At 39.7% G+C, this 19,505-nt stretch overlaps 1 protein-coding gene across 7 annotated transcripts in view; it reads left to right on the top strand.

Annotated features, from left to right (window-relative positions):
• DAB1 (DAB adaptor protein 1) overlaps positions 1-19,505 on the top strand; it is a 1,149,186-nt gene that overhangs the window by 843,240 nt on the left and 286,441 nt on the right. For all 7 annotated transcript variants that reach the window (XM_036911229.2, XM_036911228.2, XM_036911230.2 and 4 more), the window contains one exon: positions 5,671-5,873. In XM_036911229.2, coding sequence (XP_036767124.2) covers positions 5,807-5,873 — 67 coding nt within the window. In that variant the 5' untranslated portion in view covers positions 5,671-5,806. The remainder of the gene's footprint in view (positions 1-5,670; positions 5,874-19,505) is intronic.

Below are 19,505 nucleotides of genomic sequence, written 5' to 3'. Positions count from 1 at the left end.
CCGTCGGCCTCTCTTTGTGAAGGTTCATTTTTGTAACCTAATTGAGGTGCTGTTCAGTTTCTCCATTGTATAATCACAAATTTTCCCCTTGCCACTATACACAGTAAGTGAGAAGATGCTTTGAGACCTGCGACTGTCTTGCTTCTCCTCAGAAATTTTCCCTAGATATAGCATTTATTGTTGGTTCCCGCCTGACCAAGCTTGACTTTGCCGGCTCAACAATGTTGATTTTATACTCCAGCGCTCCCGTCTGTGTTTACCAGAGGGTGCCCGTTCTCCTCTAAGCAAGACAACCTGCCCTTCTTCCCCTATTTATGTGTCTGTTATCTGCAGGATCATGGATTCCTATTTTTTCAGAGGTTTATTATTTATTTCCATCCTTAAATTACAATGGTGTTCCAGTTTTCCCAGATTACGCCAGCGAGAGCTCCCCCAAGATAGCTTAGGTATCTGCATGACATGCCCCCCATCATTTTCCTGTGTTTATTGTGAGCACTTCATCCTTTTCTGGAATAACAAGATATTTCAGGCTCATCTTGTACCTGCCTTGCCCCAGCTCTGGAATCACCCATTTGTTCAAGAACCCTAGGTTCCTTTTACTGAGTAATGGTAGTAAACCCCAAAATCTAGGTATTAGGTATCACACTGTAATGGGGGTATCTTTGCCCTAGATTCATTCACTGGGCAGAGCTATGAAATATATGCATGTAAACACATGTGTGCATGCACATGAAGAACTTCAAAGCATTTACTCCTTTGTTCAGTCCAATAATACACCTAAAATAGCTTTGTAATTGCTTTGCCTGTAACACTACAAAAAAAGCCAACTAAACTGAGTATAAGGTGTGTTTTCAGCCCCTTCTGTCCCAACACTGCCCAAGACTAAGTGTAAACAGTCAAATTCTGTGTTCATAAATGACTTGGATTAGTTCTTTCTGCCCCACCCCACTAGGGGTTGTGTTTATGATGTTCATTTAAAATACAGTTTGATTAATTTATTTCAATCCACTTCTCGTTTTAGCTTTCTCCAGACTTCCCATCCCTGTTAACTCAATTTTACTTTTTCAGGTATGTAGAAAAAGCATATACTTACCAGTGTGGAAATTATGCAAAACGGTATATACCCTGAGAATTATCAGCCTCTGCCATATCCTTATACCCAGTCACCACCACCCAGGACCTCACCATGTAGAAAAATAACTTCATTACATTCCTGTCTGGTTGCCCCACATCTCTTTTTGTAAAGATAGGCAGATTTATGTGTACTCTTTTTTAAGTGCCCAGATCTCACTGATCTTCCAACTCTCGCGAATTTGTTTGTGGTCTTCCCATTTCACTGATGAGGAAGCAGGCTTTTCATCCGTACTGTTGATAAATGGCCTGTTTTCACTGCTCATAGTTGGGATGAAGCTGATTAAGCTAACCCAAGTCACAAAACATCGAGGTGGTGACTTGCAGTTTTTAATCCATGCAGTTGCTGCCTCACCAACACAAAATCCTGGCTCTGGGAAGACTACCTCTTCATTTGCTTTTTAAGGCTGGGTTGTCCTTTTAGAATTTGCTGTCTTCTTGGTGTATCGTAAAGGCTTAAATAAAGATGTGAGACCCGCTTTTTGTTTTTTAAATTCAGATGAAATTCACATAAAATTAACCATTTTAATGTGTACAGATCCGTGGTGCTTACTATGTTCAAGATGTTGTGCAACCATCACCTATCCAGTTCCAAAATATTTTCATCACCCCCAAAGGAGACCCTGTAACTGTTAAGCAGTCACTCCCCACTTCCCCATTTCCCCTCAGTGCTTGATGACCGTTGATCTGCTTTCTAATTCTATGGATATATCTATTTTGGATATTTCATATAAATAGAATCATACAATATGGGACCTTTTGTATCTAACTTCTCTTACTTGGAATGATATTTCCAAGGTTCATCCACATTGTAGTATGTATCATATAATTCATTCCTTTTTATGGCTGAATAATATTTTGTTGTATGGATATACCACCTTTGTTTGTCTGTTCACCAGCTAATGGGCATTGGGGAGAGTTTTGAGTGACTCTGGGGAGAAGAATAGTTGGTACCCTGCCCTGCTATGGTACTTACTAATCTTGCAACCACGGACGAGCTCCTCAACTGGTTTCTGCCTCAATTTCCTCATTTGTTAAATGAAGATAATAATGATATGTAACTCTGCCAGTGGTTGAAAGATGGAATAAGATGATACATGAGTTCATAGTGTAGTACCTGGCAGATAACGAGCCCTGATAAACATTAGCTATTCTACTGTGGAATCATACAAAGAGGGGGTAGGTGTGGGGAGAGAGAATACAAATTTATTTAATAGTAGGTGTTTTAATATGTGTTTATCTTGTTGTAGCTGCTCAAACCTCTGTGCTTTATTCAAAAAAGAAAAAGGCCTACTTGCTCTGCGGTTTGGTGTTTTTGCCCCCCCTACCCGCCCTCCACCAATCACTGAACATGGGATTTTACATTCAGAAGCCCTTCACTAGACAGAATGTCTGTAGTGGAATGTTACATAATTCACATTTAGATTTGAAGAGCTCATTATAAAAAACCTGACACACTTCAGGAATATTAAATTACTGCAGATTGTGTGGAGCAAAGAAACATTATTGAAGCATTTCAAAATTCTAGGCAAGCCTGAATTTAACTGATAGGGTTTCACAGCTTTTACGGGGGAAAAATGATTTGAGTTGTCACATGGTTTCTGGCCCTAGAGGACTTTAATCTCCTTAATTACAAAGAAACGAATTTCCTAAATAATTTGGAGTTACTTCACAGCATTTGCTCAACCTCTGGCTTTTGGAAAATTAAAGGGGGTGACAGGGTCTGGGCCACAGTATGTTCTTCCCGTACTGCAGCTTCCTTATTTTCGTTTTTATTTGAAATGATGCTGGTTTCCTCTCATTATTGATATAGGGATGTACTTTAGACATTTGCAAGTAATGCTTGTAACACTTGAACACAATCAAATTTTGTGTAACAAGTATTGTGGGAGATACCCACAGAATAGGGAGAGGTGCTGTGTTGTGGTTCATAAAGTTGAAGGCAAGAAAGTGGCCTCAATCCAGTCCAGCTTAATACACTGAATTTTGAGAGTGCTTGAAATTGTGTAATATCTATGCATTTCTTCTCATTTCAGTATTTATGGATTAGGTACCTACTGTGTATAAGACCAGCATGCAGGATGGAAATACCTTAGATTCTATCACTCCATACAGTTTGTCTTCAGAAAGCAGACTTAACTTGCCATGATTTCTGCCTCAGTAATGGGAGGATAATATGGACTTGTGGTCACATACCAGCCATGTTATTTTGAGCAATTAAAACGGGAAACTGTTAGTGCCTTATACTTATCAAATGCTTTCCAAGAGGTGTGCCAGATCCTCTTCCAAGCGTGTGACACCTGCGATCTCACTGGATTTCCACTGGGGCACCATGATGTTGGTGCTGTTAACCACTGCGCAGATAGAGAATTTGAGGCAAAGAGATGAGTTACTTCTTCAATATCAAATTGCGTATAAATGGCTGAAACTATGAAGTTAACCAAAAAGCAGATCGTTATATAGGGAGAGATTCTACTTAATAGAGGATCGGAGCATCTTTCTGTCTGAGATACCTTTGAACTGAACCTAGATGGGTCAGTAGAATGTCAAGGAAGATTTGAGAAGAAAGCCCATTAAATGTAAAAGGACAAGAAAAGTTGGGAAGATGAGACAGTGTATCACCTCGCTGCTAGTTTGGCTATTATTTCAAGGTTTCATGCCTTTGCACATGCTGGTCCTTCCACGTGAAACAACTTTCAATTATTGGCTAAACATGTATGTATTGAGTAAACGGGGGTCTTTCCCTTATCATCCACTTGACTGAAGCATCATCCTTTAAGATCCCCCAGCGTAGGGCTTCTCCTCTGTGAAGCTTTATTGATTCTTCCAAGCAAACATGAATACTTGCTCCTTTGTGCCCCAGGATGCCTGGTATTTATCTGTTTTAGTTCTGGTCGTATGTATGGCAGTCCCTCACATGACCGATGCCTCTGCTAGACTGAGCTGCTTTGAGGACAGGGGTCAGGAATCCATACTCTTGGCCAGTGTGATTGCATGCTTACATGTCTGTTGACGTGAATGAGCCAGCATTTGCACCTAGCCCATAGTAGGTTCTTATTTCATTGTGCCAGTGAAATAAGTATTGTTAATAAAAATAATCATGTCCGTATATAACCAAGTTTTGTGACTTTCTCAGCTGCCATGGAATGTTGTCTTTTGAAGGGCTTATATGATGGTGCAGACAGATGAGACAAAAGTGGCAGAAAAAGTTCTCATTTTCTACATGTCATTTCATAGACCCTATTCTAGGGAGAAAATTTTCCCTTTTCCTTGTTTATAGCTTTAGATTCTCTAGTTCAAGCACCTCTATTTAGGGCCAGTGTTCTATTTAAAGTAATAGCTTGTCCAGAAATAAACAGACCGAGTATATTTGGATAAGTTGAGGATTTCTTCATTATTGTCTTACTACACTTTTATGTGGCCTTTATATTAGACCTTCTAGTTAATCCATCTTTAATTGTCACAATTAAGAGATTTGGATCACTATTGTTTTTGAGCGGAAACTGTTATTCAGGGTTGGCCTGTTTAGATCAAACAGTTCTGGATCTGTGGATGAGCTAAGAATTGGCTACACAGTTTACAGCTCCATTTCCAGGAGCTTTATCTTAATATTCTTAAAAAATGGATAACTAGTGATATGTTTACTTTTAACTGAACTCTCCAATATAAGTGTCAGAAAGATAGTCACTAGGAAAGACTGTTGACTTGACATAGGGAATATGTTCATTCAATTTAAATGAAAGCGAATGAGATAATGTATATGGAGCAGTAGCTGAGGGCATAGTGTATAGTAAGTGCATAGTAAATACTAGCTGTAATTGAAGTGGTTGTATTATCATTATTATCATTATGTTCTCTTCCCAGCACAGTGTCTGAACTTAATAGTACCTAGCAATGTGCAATGCATATTTATTAAAGAAAGAATGAATGAAATGTTTGCCTGCTTCTTTTCTGTTTCTCCCCACATTAAATGCTTGTCTGCTCATGTAGCTGGGGGGTAAGCTGACATAAAAATTGGCTTGCTGGGAAGTATCTCAGCCCCATTTGTCACCTTACCCTTGGAGCCCAATTGTATGTCAACTCCATGTCCCCTCCAATGCCTGCTGGTGAGGGACAGACCACAGGTCACCTGCCTATGATCTGCTTTAGCTGCCAAGGCTCTGATCAAGCTTGGCTGATGGATGGGTGCCCTACTGTTGGAAATGTCTCCACGGGGCTGCTTAGGAAATATGCCTTTGGTCTGTTTCCTGGGTGGCATGTAGTGCTTGAAAATAAGAAACAGAGAAAACAAAGAGTTGGTTTTTTGCCCTCTGGAAAATGCAGAGGTTTAAACATCTGTTTTAAGTGAGGTACCTAGTTTTGCAGGTAGTCTTGCTTCCTTTGCTATAAACCCTGTCAATGGCTTGGTGAAATCATGCGAGAAGTTTGTACATGAGATCAAGATTTTCCTGGCTATGTTTGACAGTTCATCTTTTCTCCTTAATTTCTGTTTAACTTCAAAAGTGATGATTCAGAATATTCTCTTTGCTTGTTTTGCAGCACTGGAAAGGAGTGAGTGAAATGTGCAGCTCGGGGTGTTGTTTCTGAGGGGAGGAGTCGTTCCCTGGGAGAGGAGTCCTCGATGAGCCTGGCCGAGGCCCGGGATCTGTGTGAAGTGGACTAAGGATTTAGTAGGATGTCAACTGAGACAGAACTTCAAGTAGCTGTGAAAACCAGCGCCAAGAAAGACTCCAGAAAGAAAGGTAGGGCTGAATTTGTCCCTTTCTTCATGGCTGTTTAGCTGTGCAGTCTTTTTTTATCTCTGGGATGATTTTTAGTACTATCTTTGTGAGTGCATATACATGTTAATACTCACTAGCATTTTTTGGTGGTTTTTATATTCATAGTATATATTTTAATGGCTCTCTATTATTCCCCAGGGGAATATGTTATTTTCATAATATATAAAGGCTTTCCTGATACACCTTCTACCCATCCCTCCAGCAACATGTCTTCCTAAGTCCCACCCCCATCCAACCCTGTTTACCCTCCAGGCATTCTGTCCATTGCACTTCACTGTCGCATGTATCGGTAGTTCTCAAACTCCAGCAGCGTCAAGATTGCTGGGAAAACTTGTTGAAGCGCAGATTGCTGAGTCTCATCCCCAGAGTTTTTGGTTTGGTAGGTCTGGAGGGGGGCCCAAGACTGCATTTATAAGTTGGCAACCCAGATCTGCTGCTGCTGTTAGTTCAGAGACCAGACTTTGAGAACCACTGGACTGTCAATTCATCCTGAAATCATTTAGTTGCTCTCCACTTTTTTTGAGACTGACTCCTACTTATTTTTCATGCTTGGGCTTAGTGTGACCTCCCAGTCGTGTTGTGAGGCGGTGGTTCCTTACATTCCAAACTGGGTTAGTAGCTTTGTTTTTCTGCAGTAGCACTTTGTTAGTATCTCATTTTATTAAACATTTCCTGTGTTTTTGTTTGTCAATTACATTATACATTCCTTCAGAATTGGACCTTTTGCTCACCCTTTAATTCCTAACACTTAGAAAATACTTGACCCAGAGAAGGCACACAGATATCTGTTAATGAAGACTGGCAGGCATAATGTGATAATAAAATAATTCTATCCCTTTCATGTTCTCTGGAGAATTTGGTCCTGTGGCTTTATGATCATGCCTTTCAGTATATTTGGCCCCCTGTTGTAATTATTTGTAAGCAACTCCTTGCTCTGTGTGTGTGTGTGTGCGCGTGCGTGCGTGCGTGTGTGTTTTCTCCCTGTGGTTTCAGCCCTTTCCTTCCCCTGTCTTCTCAGTTGCATGGAAGAGGATTAATAGAACTCTTTCAGGTCCTGAAATCTGTCAATGTGGCTTGCAAACCACGGTACCCTTGGTTGCATTGTGTAGGCAGTGATTTGTTTGAGACATCGCTTTGCCTGCCCAGTCATGTTTTGTGACAGCGTTTGTCTGACACTCTATAGGAGGAAGCAGGGGACATAAATATAATACATATGCAGCTCTTGGACAGCCAAAACCCCAGGAAGGACTATAAATTTTGCTTTGGATGTTTATTTGAAATAACAAATATTTTGGAAGCAGTCTATTTTATTCCCTAAAACTTAATGCAAACCTTGCTTTTTATGCAGCATGGTTTAAGAATAATAGAAGGAAAGCAAGTGGATGAGAGAACAGGTCTTAGGAGAACCATTGCATGGCGAAAAAAAGAGATTGCAGAGCCCAATATATACTAGAATTCAAGTGCTTTTTCAGTTAAACTGGCAAGTTGTATTTTTGCTTCAAATTTAGCCTTTCCACTAAACTTGTGTTGTTGAATGTTTAATGCATTAAAAATTATATCTTACTGAAATATCTTTTCATTCTTAATTTTAACATGCAAAACCAGAAGCATTTTAAAGAGAGGATTTAGGACTTTAGAACCTTGGCTTAGTTGACGATTTGGAATGGGAGTGTGAAGGTGACCTTTTTTTAGAACTTCTTCATCTTCATGTCCTAAGAAATTCTAAAATCAGCACAATACATAGGCAAGGAGTATCCTCCAGTGAGGGGCTAATACCATGGAGTCCAGACAGGCAGACCTTGGTTAAAATTCTAGCTATGTCACTTCCTAACTATGTGACCTTAGGACATTGCCTAAACTCTCTGAGCCTCAGTTTCCTCTTCTCTAAAATGAGGATATATATAAAGGTTCATTATGAAGAATAATTGAAATATGGCAAATAAAAAACAGTATAGTCCTTGGTATATATTAAAGGCTCAATGGTTTATCTGTGTTCTTCCTATTTTTCTTTCTTCCCTTTTCCCCTCCTCCTGCTCTCCGTACCTCATCTCATCCCTTTCCTTCCCGGTCAGAGCCTCCATTTCTCTTCTCTCTCTCCTTTTCTGTTTCTCTTCTTCTATTTCTACCCCTTCCTCCTCCTCTTTTTCATCATCATCATCATTATATCGATTTCTCTTATCCTATTCAAGAGCTGAAGTGCTTAGGAAGCATATAGCTGGTTTGTTCCAGAGCAAGATTTTACAAGTGTTCGTAGTTATGCAGCAGTGATAAATAACCATTATTCTTGATATACTTTCCTGGACCAAGGCACCGTGAAAGCACTCACATACACTGAAAAGGAAAAGAAAATACACTAGTAACAGATCAGTTTTTTTTCTTATTCTTTAATTCTTACTATGGTATAGTAAGTATTCCATTAAACAAATATTGCTAATTGGGCCAAAATAAGTAGAACTTTAAAAGGAAATAAACAGTTTACATACTGATCTGAACTCTTGTTGTTACTAAGCTTTTTTGCTAACACTTTCTCCACTCCTCTTTAATTTTTTTTAATGGCGGTAATATTTAACCTCATAAGTAAGTTTTTGTCATTCTATCCAATCCTTAAGTATTTTTTTTTCTTGTCTTAATGCATTAGCTGGGTTTCTCAGTAGAATATTTAGTGATAGTAGGTATCCTTAATGTGTTGTTCTTTAATTAATGGAATTTATGTTGTGATAGATTTCACTGATACATCTTCTAATCTTCATTTCTGATGTAAATCATTAGTTGTTGATAATGTATTTCTATATGTTGATGTGATTTGATATTTTACTTAGGATTTTGATACCTTTATTCATCAGCAAGATTGGTATACAATTCTACTTTCTAGAACTATCTTTGTGCCTGTATTAGTGAAAGTTTATAATCTCAAATAATGATTTTGGTAGTAAGGAAACAATAATGTTTAGGCTTCTTTCTAGAAAAAAAATTCTCTTTTTTTAGTTATTTCATTTGACTTTTTAAAAGCTATATATACTTACTACTGAAAATTAGAAAAGAAAAAGAAAGTGTGCATAATCCCATAAATCAAAAATAACTATTAACATTCTAAGTTACTTCCTTTTGGACTCACTTTTCAGGATGATCTGTGCTTGAGATGATAACATGCATACAGTTTTATATCCTGCTTTGTTATTTGACATTGTATTATAAGTACCTTTTCCATATTACTACATGAGATTACAGTCTAGAAGAGATTTTTCCCCTTGGCAAGATTTAGATGGTTCCTGGGGCTGATACTTTATTTGCTAAAAAGGAATACCATTTTATTTGCTAAAAAGGAATACCTGACAATGTGGCTCATCTACTGTGAGTGAGAATGACATTAAGAAGGTTAAGAGGCCTTTTACAATTTCTCACAAACCTATCACTCCCATCCTTAAACCAGAATGTTAAAAGCAGACTGTTGAAAGCAAGTCAGATGGTTTCAAACACAAATCACACAGGGGCATATTTCACCATAAAATGAGTTTATGATACGTAACTAGAGTATTCACAATTCAAATAAGGAAGGAATGAAAGTAGTGATAAATAAAGTTGTTTTCTTCATTTCATTTGTATTGGATTGTGTCGCTACACATGCAGCCTGTCACATGCTGCCTATTCCAGGAGTGGAATTTGATTTAGGACCAGAGGAAGAAGATGTATGTTTTCGGTTTGTTACCTGCCATCAAAGGGGGAGAACAGTTGACCCAGTTTCTGCTACTTTTAATCCTGACATTAGGCCACCCAGGAGAAGACTGAGCTAGAGGAATGGGTCCCAGGATGAGCAGATGCAGATATTTCTGGAAGCGGTGACTGGAGTTTTTTAGTTAGTGCTGTCTGGCAGCTTAGTATAGAGGAAAGAATACTAACTTTAGAGCTGGATGGACCTGGTTTTTAATTCCAGCTCTTCTCCTTATCTGCTCTTTAACCAGAAATGGGTTATTTAGCTTCTTTGAGCCTTAAGTGTGTGTGCATGCATGTGTGTATGAATAATATGTTATCAGAAGGGTGAGGGAGATTTCATAGGTAAAGGGTCAGTTTGGGATCTGCTGATTGGCAGCAGCTTGGTCAGTATTAGCTTTTCTGCTCTTTTCCTTCTGAGATCACAGATCAGAATTGTCTCCTGATTTTCTAGAGATACCTGGCAATAAACTTACTTTCCTTATATTTACATTAGAGCTACACCCCAAGATCACTAGTTAGCAAACCAACAAAAACAAAATGCTACCTTATTAATTTCTTCTCAGAAAGATTTGGCTCCAGGAATCAAGGCTATGAGGGGATCCAGGAGAAATCCAGGGTTCACAAGAGATAACCTCAGCTTTGGAACCATGTCAAACTGAGTTTGAACCCTGTCTGTGTGCCTTAGTAGATGTGTGAACTTTTGGTAGGTTTCTTAGAACATTCTGCTTAATTTTGGTTAAGGAATGGCTTCAGTAATGCCATACTCAGTGTCCTAATCCCACAGCTGGTCAGTTACCCTGGAAAATAACCTCTGTTAACACTGGTTTCCCACTTAGGAGCTTATAAGGTGCTGTCAGATTCATTATCCCATTGGATAATGGGATAATGTGTCCTAAGGACCCTGGGGGGTTAATTTTTTTAAAAATCTTTCTATCAGGCCTATGGTGCAGAGCTGCTATTTCATTATTTCTCTCTACTGCTCTGGTCCTGCAGGGGAGGAGGCAGCCTGGGTCAGTCGAGACACTGGATCTGGGCTCATCCCTCAGGCCAGCCACTCCCTGTCACAACACTCTCTCAAGCCACACCCCTTTTGGATCTTCAGTTTCCTCAGTCACCAAATGATGTAGAAGTTATATTTACTTAGCCAAATTTGAAACATGGAATGGGCATCAATTAATTAATTTTTTTGTCTGCAAACATTTATCCAGTCCCCACCATGAGCTCTGCTGGAGCTCAGTGTTATGACAGGGACAGAGCACCTGGAAAGGAGACTCTCACTCCAGTCAGTATGGAATTGAAGAACTTCTACCTCTAGATACCTTCTTATTTTTATAGGTCTCATCCCTCCCTGAAAAAATATTTTCTTCTCTGTTTTGCTACTTTTATTTATTCGTAGTCTATTACTATTCATGAAATTAATGTTTTATTTTTACTCTAAATTTGTATTTATTCATTAAAGTGTTGCATGTTTATCACATTAAAAATTCCTATTAAAACTTAATGCTTTCCTGATGGAAAGCAAGTGAATTTGTATCTTAATAAACATAATACTCTGAAAGTCAGTGTACACTGAAACATGAATAAGTTCTCTAGAAGTTAAAGTACATGAAAGGTTATAAGGAATTAGTATTTGGGGGCTAGTCAGAGCCTCTTTCTCACAGAGTTTTCAAAAGGAGACTGACTCGCACACGGTCATTCAGCTGGCTAGTGGCAAAGCCAGGGCTGTCACCCAGGAGTGACTTCCCAGTGGATGTTGCTTCAGCTCAATAGACTCCAAACAGTTTACCTTCATAGGATTAACTTCTTGGCGCATGCTTCCTCTTTTCACTGAAGACTACTGGAAGAGCTCATGCTTTCGAATCAGATAAACCTAATTTTGAGACAAGGCTCAGCGTGTTTTCTGCTTGCATGGCTCAGGCTAGCTATTTAATCTTTCTGAGCCTTAGCTGCTTCATCTATAAAATGGGGGTAAAATATCTACCTCAAAGTGTTGAGTGAATATTACATGAGGCAAAACTATAACACACCTAACATAATTCTGTGTATATAGACTTCAAGATAAAGAGACTTGTCCTGTCCTCTCAGCCCCTCTTATCAGCACCGAGAGGAAGCGCTTCTCTTAGGACTGTAGAATACAAGAAAGGTAGAAGGTACCCTTTGTTCCAAAGGTATGTGGAGCAATCAGCCTGTGAGAAAAAAGACCTGTCCTTCTTCAAATGGATGTGTGTTCTAAGAAAAATGAGAAGGTGAACAGGAAATACAAAGGCAAATGGACTGTATTGTCAATCTACAAACACTAATAGCCATCATTTATTGTGTGCTTCCTACATGCTAGTCATTTTCACTAAATTGCCCCTAATAAGATCAAATCTTACATCACCTCATGGAACACAGAAGAAAATAATATTCAGACAGATTAAATGACTCGCCCCAGGTCATGGGGCTTGTCTAAAAGAGCTGGGAAGCCTGAGGCCTGCCCGATGAAAGTCTGTGCGGTCTTCCCTGAATGTATGCTGTGGAGCTGGGGAATGTGAAAACATGAGAAGCTGTACCCTTCTCTTGAGGGGGGGCATGGAAGCAGATTAGCCACATCATGTAAACTTATGGCACATTCAGTCGTGGCAGAGTTTGGGATATTGTTGAACTAATTGTTCTCTACTGACCCTGTGATTTGCGGGCTTTGGAAATTCAACATCAGGGCTCTAATTACAAGATGACATAAATTTCTCTGAGGTTGGTCCATAAAGATCTTGGGATGCAGGGTTTGGGAGGGAGAGAATCTGGTTTGGGTCAGGAAGTCCAGTTCTTTACAGTAAGGCTGACTGTCAGATCCAGTGACACGTGGTGGAGAGAGACTTCTGTATGTTTTCTGTGGGTACATGGTCTGGAATGTACTACAGGACACCTCATTCATGGTAGGCATTCCCTGAAGATACACCCATTTCAGGTTTCACTGGTGACTTAGTTCAGGGCATCATTCTGACTGGTTCCCTCAAGAGAAGTCAGGCTGTCGTCAAACCTTTCTTTACCCCTCCTGTGCCCCCTTGAATTTATTTTATAACCCCAGCATCACACACAACAAACAAGCCCTCTGAGATCTGGTCTCTGCCTCCTTTTCTATCACTTTGCCTCCTCCTACCCTGAGCCATATGGAGCTTCAGGTCCCAGGACACACCTCTGTGACTTGTGTATACTGTTCCCTGTACTTGGACCGTGTTTCTCAACCTATCTATCCCCTTGTCTAACTCCTGGTCAACCTTCAAAACTCAGCAACCATTTGATTGGGCCAGCATTCTTGACACTTGAGCTTACTAATGCTGTCAATTAATTGACCACTGGTTATTAGCCCCTGTGACTTCCTAAATATCTCTTGAAGCCGGTCATTCTCCTCTCCTCACTGTCTCTCTCCTGAATATCATTCAGGCTGCCTTCTCTGGGCCTCTGCATCATCCTAGCCCCCTCCTAAGTGGTCTTCGAGTTGTCAGCATTAGCCATCTGCCAGCTTTTCTCAACACTGCTCACCAAGGTGACGATCTGACCAGGCCCACCTCTGCTTCGGACCCTTCAGTGCGCAGCTCCTGCTGCCCTCCGGGTGAAGTCCACTCTGATTATGGCAGGTTCAGAGAGGCCCTGGCTGGTCTGACCCCTTCTTACCTGTCAGGTCGCATCTCTCCCCACTCTTCTATAACTGCACTCTGCTCCGTGGCTCGGCTGGATTAATTTCAGTTCCCTGATTCTACCATGGTATTTTTTCACATTTCAGGTTTTTCAAATGTTTTTTCTTCTCCCAGGAATATTTTCCTTTATTCTCTTCAAAGCTAACTCCACTTACCCTTTAGTTTCAAGTTAGATATTACTTTCCCCAGAAATGCTTTGGTGACCCACTGCAACCCATGCACATGACCCCCTACTGTGGGTCATGACTGTTTTGTGTGCCTTCAGATACCTCATTTTTTCCCATCATAATACATTATTTTTAGTTATCTTTTTATTCCTTTTTTATCACTCGCTGGGCTGGGAGTTCTGTGATAGCATGACTATGTCTATCTTATTAACTACTTCACATCTACCACTGAGCACTATGTTGAAAGATGTAGGAATGCAGCAGTGTTTGTTTCATGAATAAGTGAGTGAGTGAATGAAATCTGACTAAGACTCATATGACTGGATTGGTGAGGGGTTCCCTAGCATCCTGTACTTGTTTTAATCATCATACTTACCACATTTTGCCTATAATTTCCTGCTTATTTTTTGTCTGTGCTATTAGCTATAAGTTCCTAGCATAGTACCCAGAATATGGTAGGTACTCAGTAAATGTTTGTTGAATTGATTATCATGGAGTGTGGAGGAAAACGATTTGCATAGGAGAAAGAAAATTTAAAAGTACAAACATCTTCCCTAAATGCTGGCTCTTGAGATTCTTACTACGTGGTACTGAAAAATTCCTACCATTCTGTGAACTATTTCTGCTTTTGTGATGTGTGTCCAGTCACGTCTGGTGCTGTAATTTAGCATGATGTGGGCCATATTGGTAGTAAAGCTATAAGATTTGCCATATTAGTTCATCCCACTGCTTCATTAAGCTCAGTGTGCTGCCTCTGGCAGTGGCTGGGCTTGAATTTTGATGTTGGAAGAACAAAGCCCTTCCGGTTAGCCATCTAAGTCCTGTGAGTCAGGTAAGGGTACACTCCTTTTTGGGGCTAGAGAACCTTCATCTTTCCAGATAATCAACAAATGCCCCAGGACATGGGATTTTATTATCTGAGGGGGTTTGCTAAGCAGACAATGTTCCCAGATGTGCTGAGATTTCAGTAATCCTCTCCTATTGCAACACAGCTTCCAGGACAGTCAGAGTCCACATGTTGCAAGACTGAGCTTTTCTGCACAGTCCATCAAGAGAACACAGCTGGTCAAAGGCAGATGAGAAGGTACAGTGTGGGAAAGAGGAAGCAGTGCCTGTTGTGGGTGTTGTCTCATTTAAGCTTGGAAAAACCCTTTAGACAAGCATTCCCATTTTACCTGAGAGGCAACTGAGGCTCAGAGAGGTGAATAGTTTCCTGGAGGCCACACACAAATAAAGGGACCCAGTTTGCACCTAAATCTCTCTGATCCTACAGCCTATTCACAAACTTACCACTGGCCTTAGCTGTGCTCCACTGAATGGTGTGTCCTCTTACCAAGTTCCAAGTACCAAGTAATGCTCACACTGAAAGACATCTTCCTACAGATGCCAATAATAGCACCATTAGCTTGAGATGGCCTCAGCCAGAGAAAGGGGTGATGACAGAATATGCCATGGAGTTAGAAAGGCAGAGGAAGCCCTGCTTCACTCCCCTTATCTGTCACATAAGGGAGGTTGCCACATACACAGGGGCTCCACTTGATTGAAAAGGAAGCATCTCCCATTCTGAGGATGCCAGTTACTCTGTGTTTTCCAGACATAAAAAGGTAAAGTCTAGGTGAACTTGAAGGATTTTGACTGTGCATAAATCAGAATTCATTTCTAGATTTTAATTTGGAGCAAGTCTTCCAATTTTGCAAATGCTCCAAATCTATGGATATCATCATCAGTCCAGTTCACTTCCCAGTGGGCATACCCGTATCAGAAACAATAATGAGGATGCTGGTGATGAAGGTCACTACTATCTGGCAGCAATTATAAAACATCAAGCAATGTGTTCCAACCTTTACATGCATTTTTTCTCAACTATAACCATGCTTTGAGGTGGCTTCCCTAAAATCTCAGGTTTGCAGATGAGGAAATAGAAATTGGAGAGGCGAGACAAAGTCAGTGCTCTAATCCCAGAACCTATGCTCTAAATGGCCCTGTGGTTATTCTCACTGATCCATCCAGCAGGTGTCACACAGCTGCCTTACACCTGCCTGGCCTATTTGGAACACATTAACCTGCGTGGACCTCCCTGAGCACGTATGAGGTTGCTTCAGCTCTCCTCTCAACCTGGAAAAAAATCCCCCAGTCTCTCATCCATCAACCAAGGGCTACCTGATCTTCATAGACCCAGCTCAGATGGTCTTCATGAAGTATTCTTGCATCCCATGGGATTAAGCCTTCCTTCACCCATGATTCTCAGTATCTTGTTTTTTAAAAATTGGTAATCCAGATAAAGCTTTTATTTCTTTGTTCCATCAGATAGGATTTACTTACATGCCTCTCTTCCTTGCTAGATTGTATTTTAAGTAGAGACTTGATGGCAGGGACTGTGTCTTGTACATCATTATATCCTCTCAAAGCCTGGAAAGGAGAGTTTTTTTCAAGTTCCCAGTAGGAAAACTGAAAATGACATTAATTACTACTAAATGCAGGCTGAGAATATATTGAGAATACAGGAAATTTATGAAATTGGTAACACTCCCATTTTGCAGATGAGGAAACATACTCAGATAAGTTCAAATATGTTCAGTGTCACCCACCATGTAAATTGAAAAGCAGGGATTTAAACTCAGGTCTAAATGATCCAAAGCATGGGATCTTTCTGCTGTATCATGTCTTTTTCCAGCAGGGGCCAGCAAATAAAACCTTAGTTGAAAGCTCAGTTCCTAAGGGTCTGGTTTATGTTATGAAGTGGTAGAAATACATGCAATTTGCTTTTGTAAAGAATTTATATATCATCACTGTAGATTCACTTCTCTTAGATTGGGTCCTGTTGTCCCTGGAGTCTTTCAACTTCCCCTGGCTGGCGATCCTGCTCTAGGCAGGACTTGCCTTCTGATTGTTAAACCAGAGGAGGTAAGAAAAGCCATGCAGGAATTCGCATTGGAGAAAGCCCAGCAGATGATGAATAGCAGACTTGAATCTTATCATGTATTTCAGGATGATGTACGGGACTGTTGGAAACTGCCTTTGACGAATGTGCACGGGAAGGGGAATTATCTCCAACAATGAAAAATGTTCTTATTATGTGATCCTAAAAAGGATCAGGACCCCTATCATTGGAAAATGATCAGTCCCATATCCCTTATTAACAGCAATATGGAAGCATGTGCTAAAGACATTGGGAGTTGTCCTGAAGCTGTGATGGATAGCATGGGTACAGCATCTGGCTGGACTTACGAAAGGTAGCTTGATAGCACGTGGGAGATGGGCACCTGTCTAAGGTCGCTTTTAGTTCTTGCTTCATGAGTCTCTGCAAGATTTGTTCCTGCTATCTTAGCCAAGTACCTGGTGGCTTTTGGTTAGGCTAAGGCTATGATTAAATAGTAGAAGGTATGTGAGGAAATAAAGTTTGTAGGAAATAAAACCATTTCCATAGGGAGAAGACTCGTGTGCTGGGCATTTTAAATATTTAATCTCACTTTATTTTCACATTTCACATGCATCTGTAGAAACCTCAAGTAACAGAGATTCAGTAGCTTGCCCAAGGCCAGAAACTAGCAGAGTGAGGATTTGAACCTGAACAATCTGATTTCAAAGTCTGTGTGCTTTGTAGACCAGAGTAGCTTTTAATAAGTAACCTGGTTGAAGTTCAAAGTAGTGGAAATAGAAACAACTGAATGCAAATGTGAAGATGCTTACTGCAGCCTTTAATACATAGTAGACATTCAAGAAATGCTAGTCAAATTAAGAATTGTCAGCATGAACTAATATTTTAGGGGCTGTGTCATAATTATAGAGTTCTTTGTGTTCCGTCCTTTCTTCCCTCCCTCCCTGTATCCTTCTTTTTTTCCTTCATTCCATGTTTGAGCATTTCCTAAAATCAGGCAGAGTACTGGCCACAGAAGATTGTAAAACAGGTCCTGGGCTTAAGAAACTTAAGATGTAATATGAAAGACAGACAAGTAAGAAGTAATTACAGTTCACTACACCAAGTTGAAATCCAGAGCAGATAACCAACTATCCAAGTGCTTCCTAAGGCTGTAAGATTTAAATAAAGATTCTTAGAGTTCAGAATGATTTTTTTTTTTTAGCTCAATGAATGCTTTGTGAAATATCTTCTGTTACTATAGATATTGTCCATCTATTAGATTTAAATCCCCAGTTGTGAAAAATAAATCCTATCCTGTCTTCCAGTGAAAGAAAGACCAGCAGATCAGAAATCTTGGTGGCAGCAATTTGCTCCCCCCTCTTCTAGAGTAAAAGCTACTTCAAGTTATACACATATTTTATTCATTTCCTATTATGCCGAGAACCAAGCACATAGTATGTGCTCATTAAGCATTTGTTGAACAATAGAATAGCCTATATTAGGTAGGTAATTCTTTGGCCTTTGGCCTACATTTTCCCAGAATCAGTAATTTATATTCCATTAGTTTTCCTTTGATGTTTTAAAATAACGATTACTGTGGCTTCTTCTCCTGCTCTCAAAGTTACAGATTGCTAATAGATTTTGTGTAATTTGCCAATGCTGTTCGATTTTAATGGCTTCTTCAAGTACTATGTAGAGGATTCTGAAGTCATACCCTGGCTTTGAGTGAGAACAGTTAACACTCAGATTTTCTTTCAGTCTTTTTTTCTTCTTGCACAGGAGTTTGTACATATAAGCATGGAAAACACATGCATTCTAGTATTATCCTACTGTGTAGTTAATTCTTCATTACTTTTTCACTAAACCTTAAACGTAAGCTATCCCCTTGTCATTATAAATTTTTTCAATTATCACTAAAAAAATGCTAAGTTATCTCATTTGCTTTAGCTTTTACTCATAAAAACTCTCTCCCAACCCTCATGTCATTGTTGCCATTTTTCAATGGTCCTGTCCAAAATTTGCCAAATCTTGCTGAAGCGGTTGCATACAGAACTGCTTTCAGTAGTCAATGACTCATTTCTGTTTTCATGTTTGAACTGATGCAGTGTTTATCATCTGTATTTTTTGGTCGAGGGAAGATGTTAACTTGTTTCCTATGGTGAGAAGAAACTGAGACTTTGGGGGGCTTCCCTTTGTGGGTGTGTCCCCGGTGGGGGCCCCCACTCTTGTAAAGCATTGGAATTGAAATTTGCGGGTGAATGCTTCTGAGCTCGACTGATTTTTGCAGTTCAAATCTTTTAACCTCAGATTATCAACTTTAATATTTGTCCTGGTGCCTTGATTTTTTGGTTCATCTGTTTTAATGTGATGAAATGTAAAAATCGAGCTCAGTTTTGTCCCCTCACAATGACTGTAGGGGTTTTCAGCTGATAACCTGTCCTTCGTCTGTTAAGGATTCGAATTTTAAACAGCCAAAAATACATTTTTCCTGGTATCTGCCATCAAGTGATTAGTGCAACTATTTAGTTCTGGTCGTCTTTCCTATTCTTGGTAGATTTATTTTCTCTTCTTAGAATTCTGCCGTTGCCCTCTCTGTCTGGGAGACTGGAGATGTCATTTAAACATTGCTTATTAGGATTCCATTATTTGTCTCTCATATACAGTCAGCTAAATCAAAAAGTCAGACAGTGTTTTTAAATTGCAAATTTAAATGACAATTTATAGGCCAGGTCTACTGGAAATTTTCTGTCCTTGGCATCCATCATTGCATGTGTGTGTATATAGTTTTATGCTCTCTCTCCTCTCTCTTTTCATCTTCTTGAGAACACAGCACACATATCCATCAGAAGGATCAGAACTGGTTGCAATCAAACAAAAAAATGCTATGAAGATCTTGAAAGGAAATGAAGACAAACACACTATCCCAGGCCTTACTTACATATTAGTTTTCTTCCACCTCCTTCCTTTCACTTGTGTCTTAAAGAGGAAACTTGCATTAGTCACTTTTTAACAAAGTGTTGAAGCCCATAGCTTAGACTCAGACAAAATAAACATTCACTGAGGATGTGAAGTAGGCCAGACATGTTATCTGTTAACTTGCATGATAAACCATGATAAGGGCCCTATTATTAGCAATATTGCAAAAGCTAGTATTTATTGAACACTTACTATATACCAG

Source organism: Manis pentadactyla, chromosome 4 (genome assembly GCF_030020395.1).
Source record: "Manis pentadactyla isolate mManPen7 chromosome 4, mManPen7.hap1, whole genome shotgun sequence".
Classification (NCBI taxonomy): domain Eukaryota; kingdom Metazoa; phylum Chordata; class Mammalia; order Pholidota; family Manidae; genus Manis; species Manis pentadactyla.
This window is presented reverse-complemented; position numbering and strand designations above follow the sequence as displayed.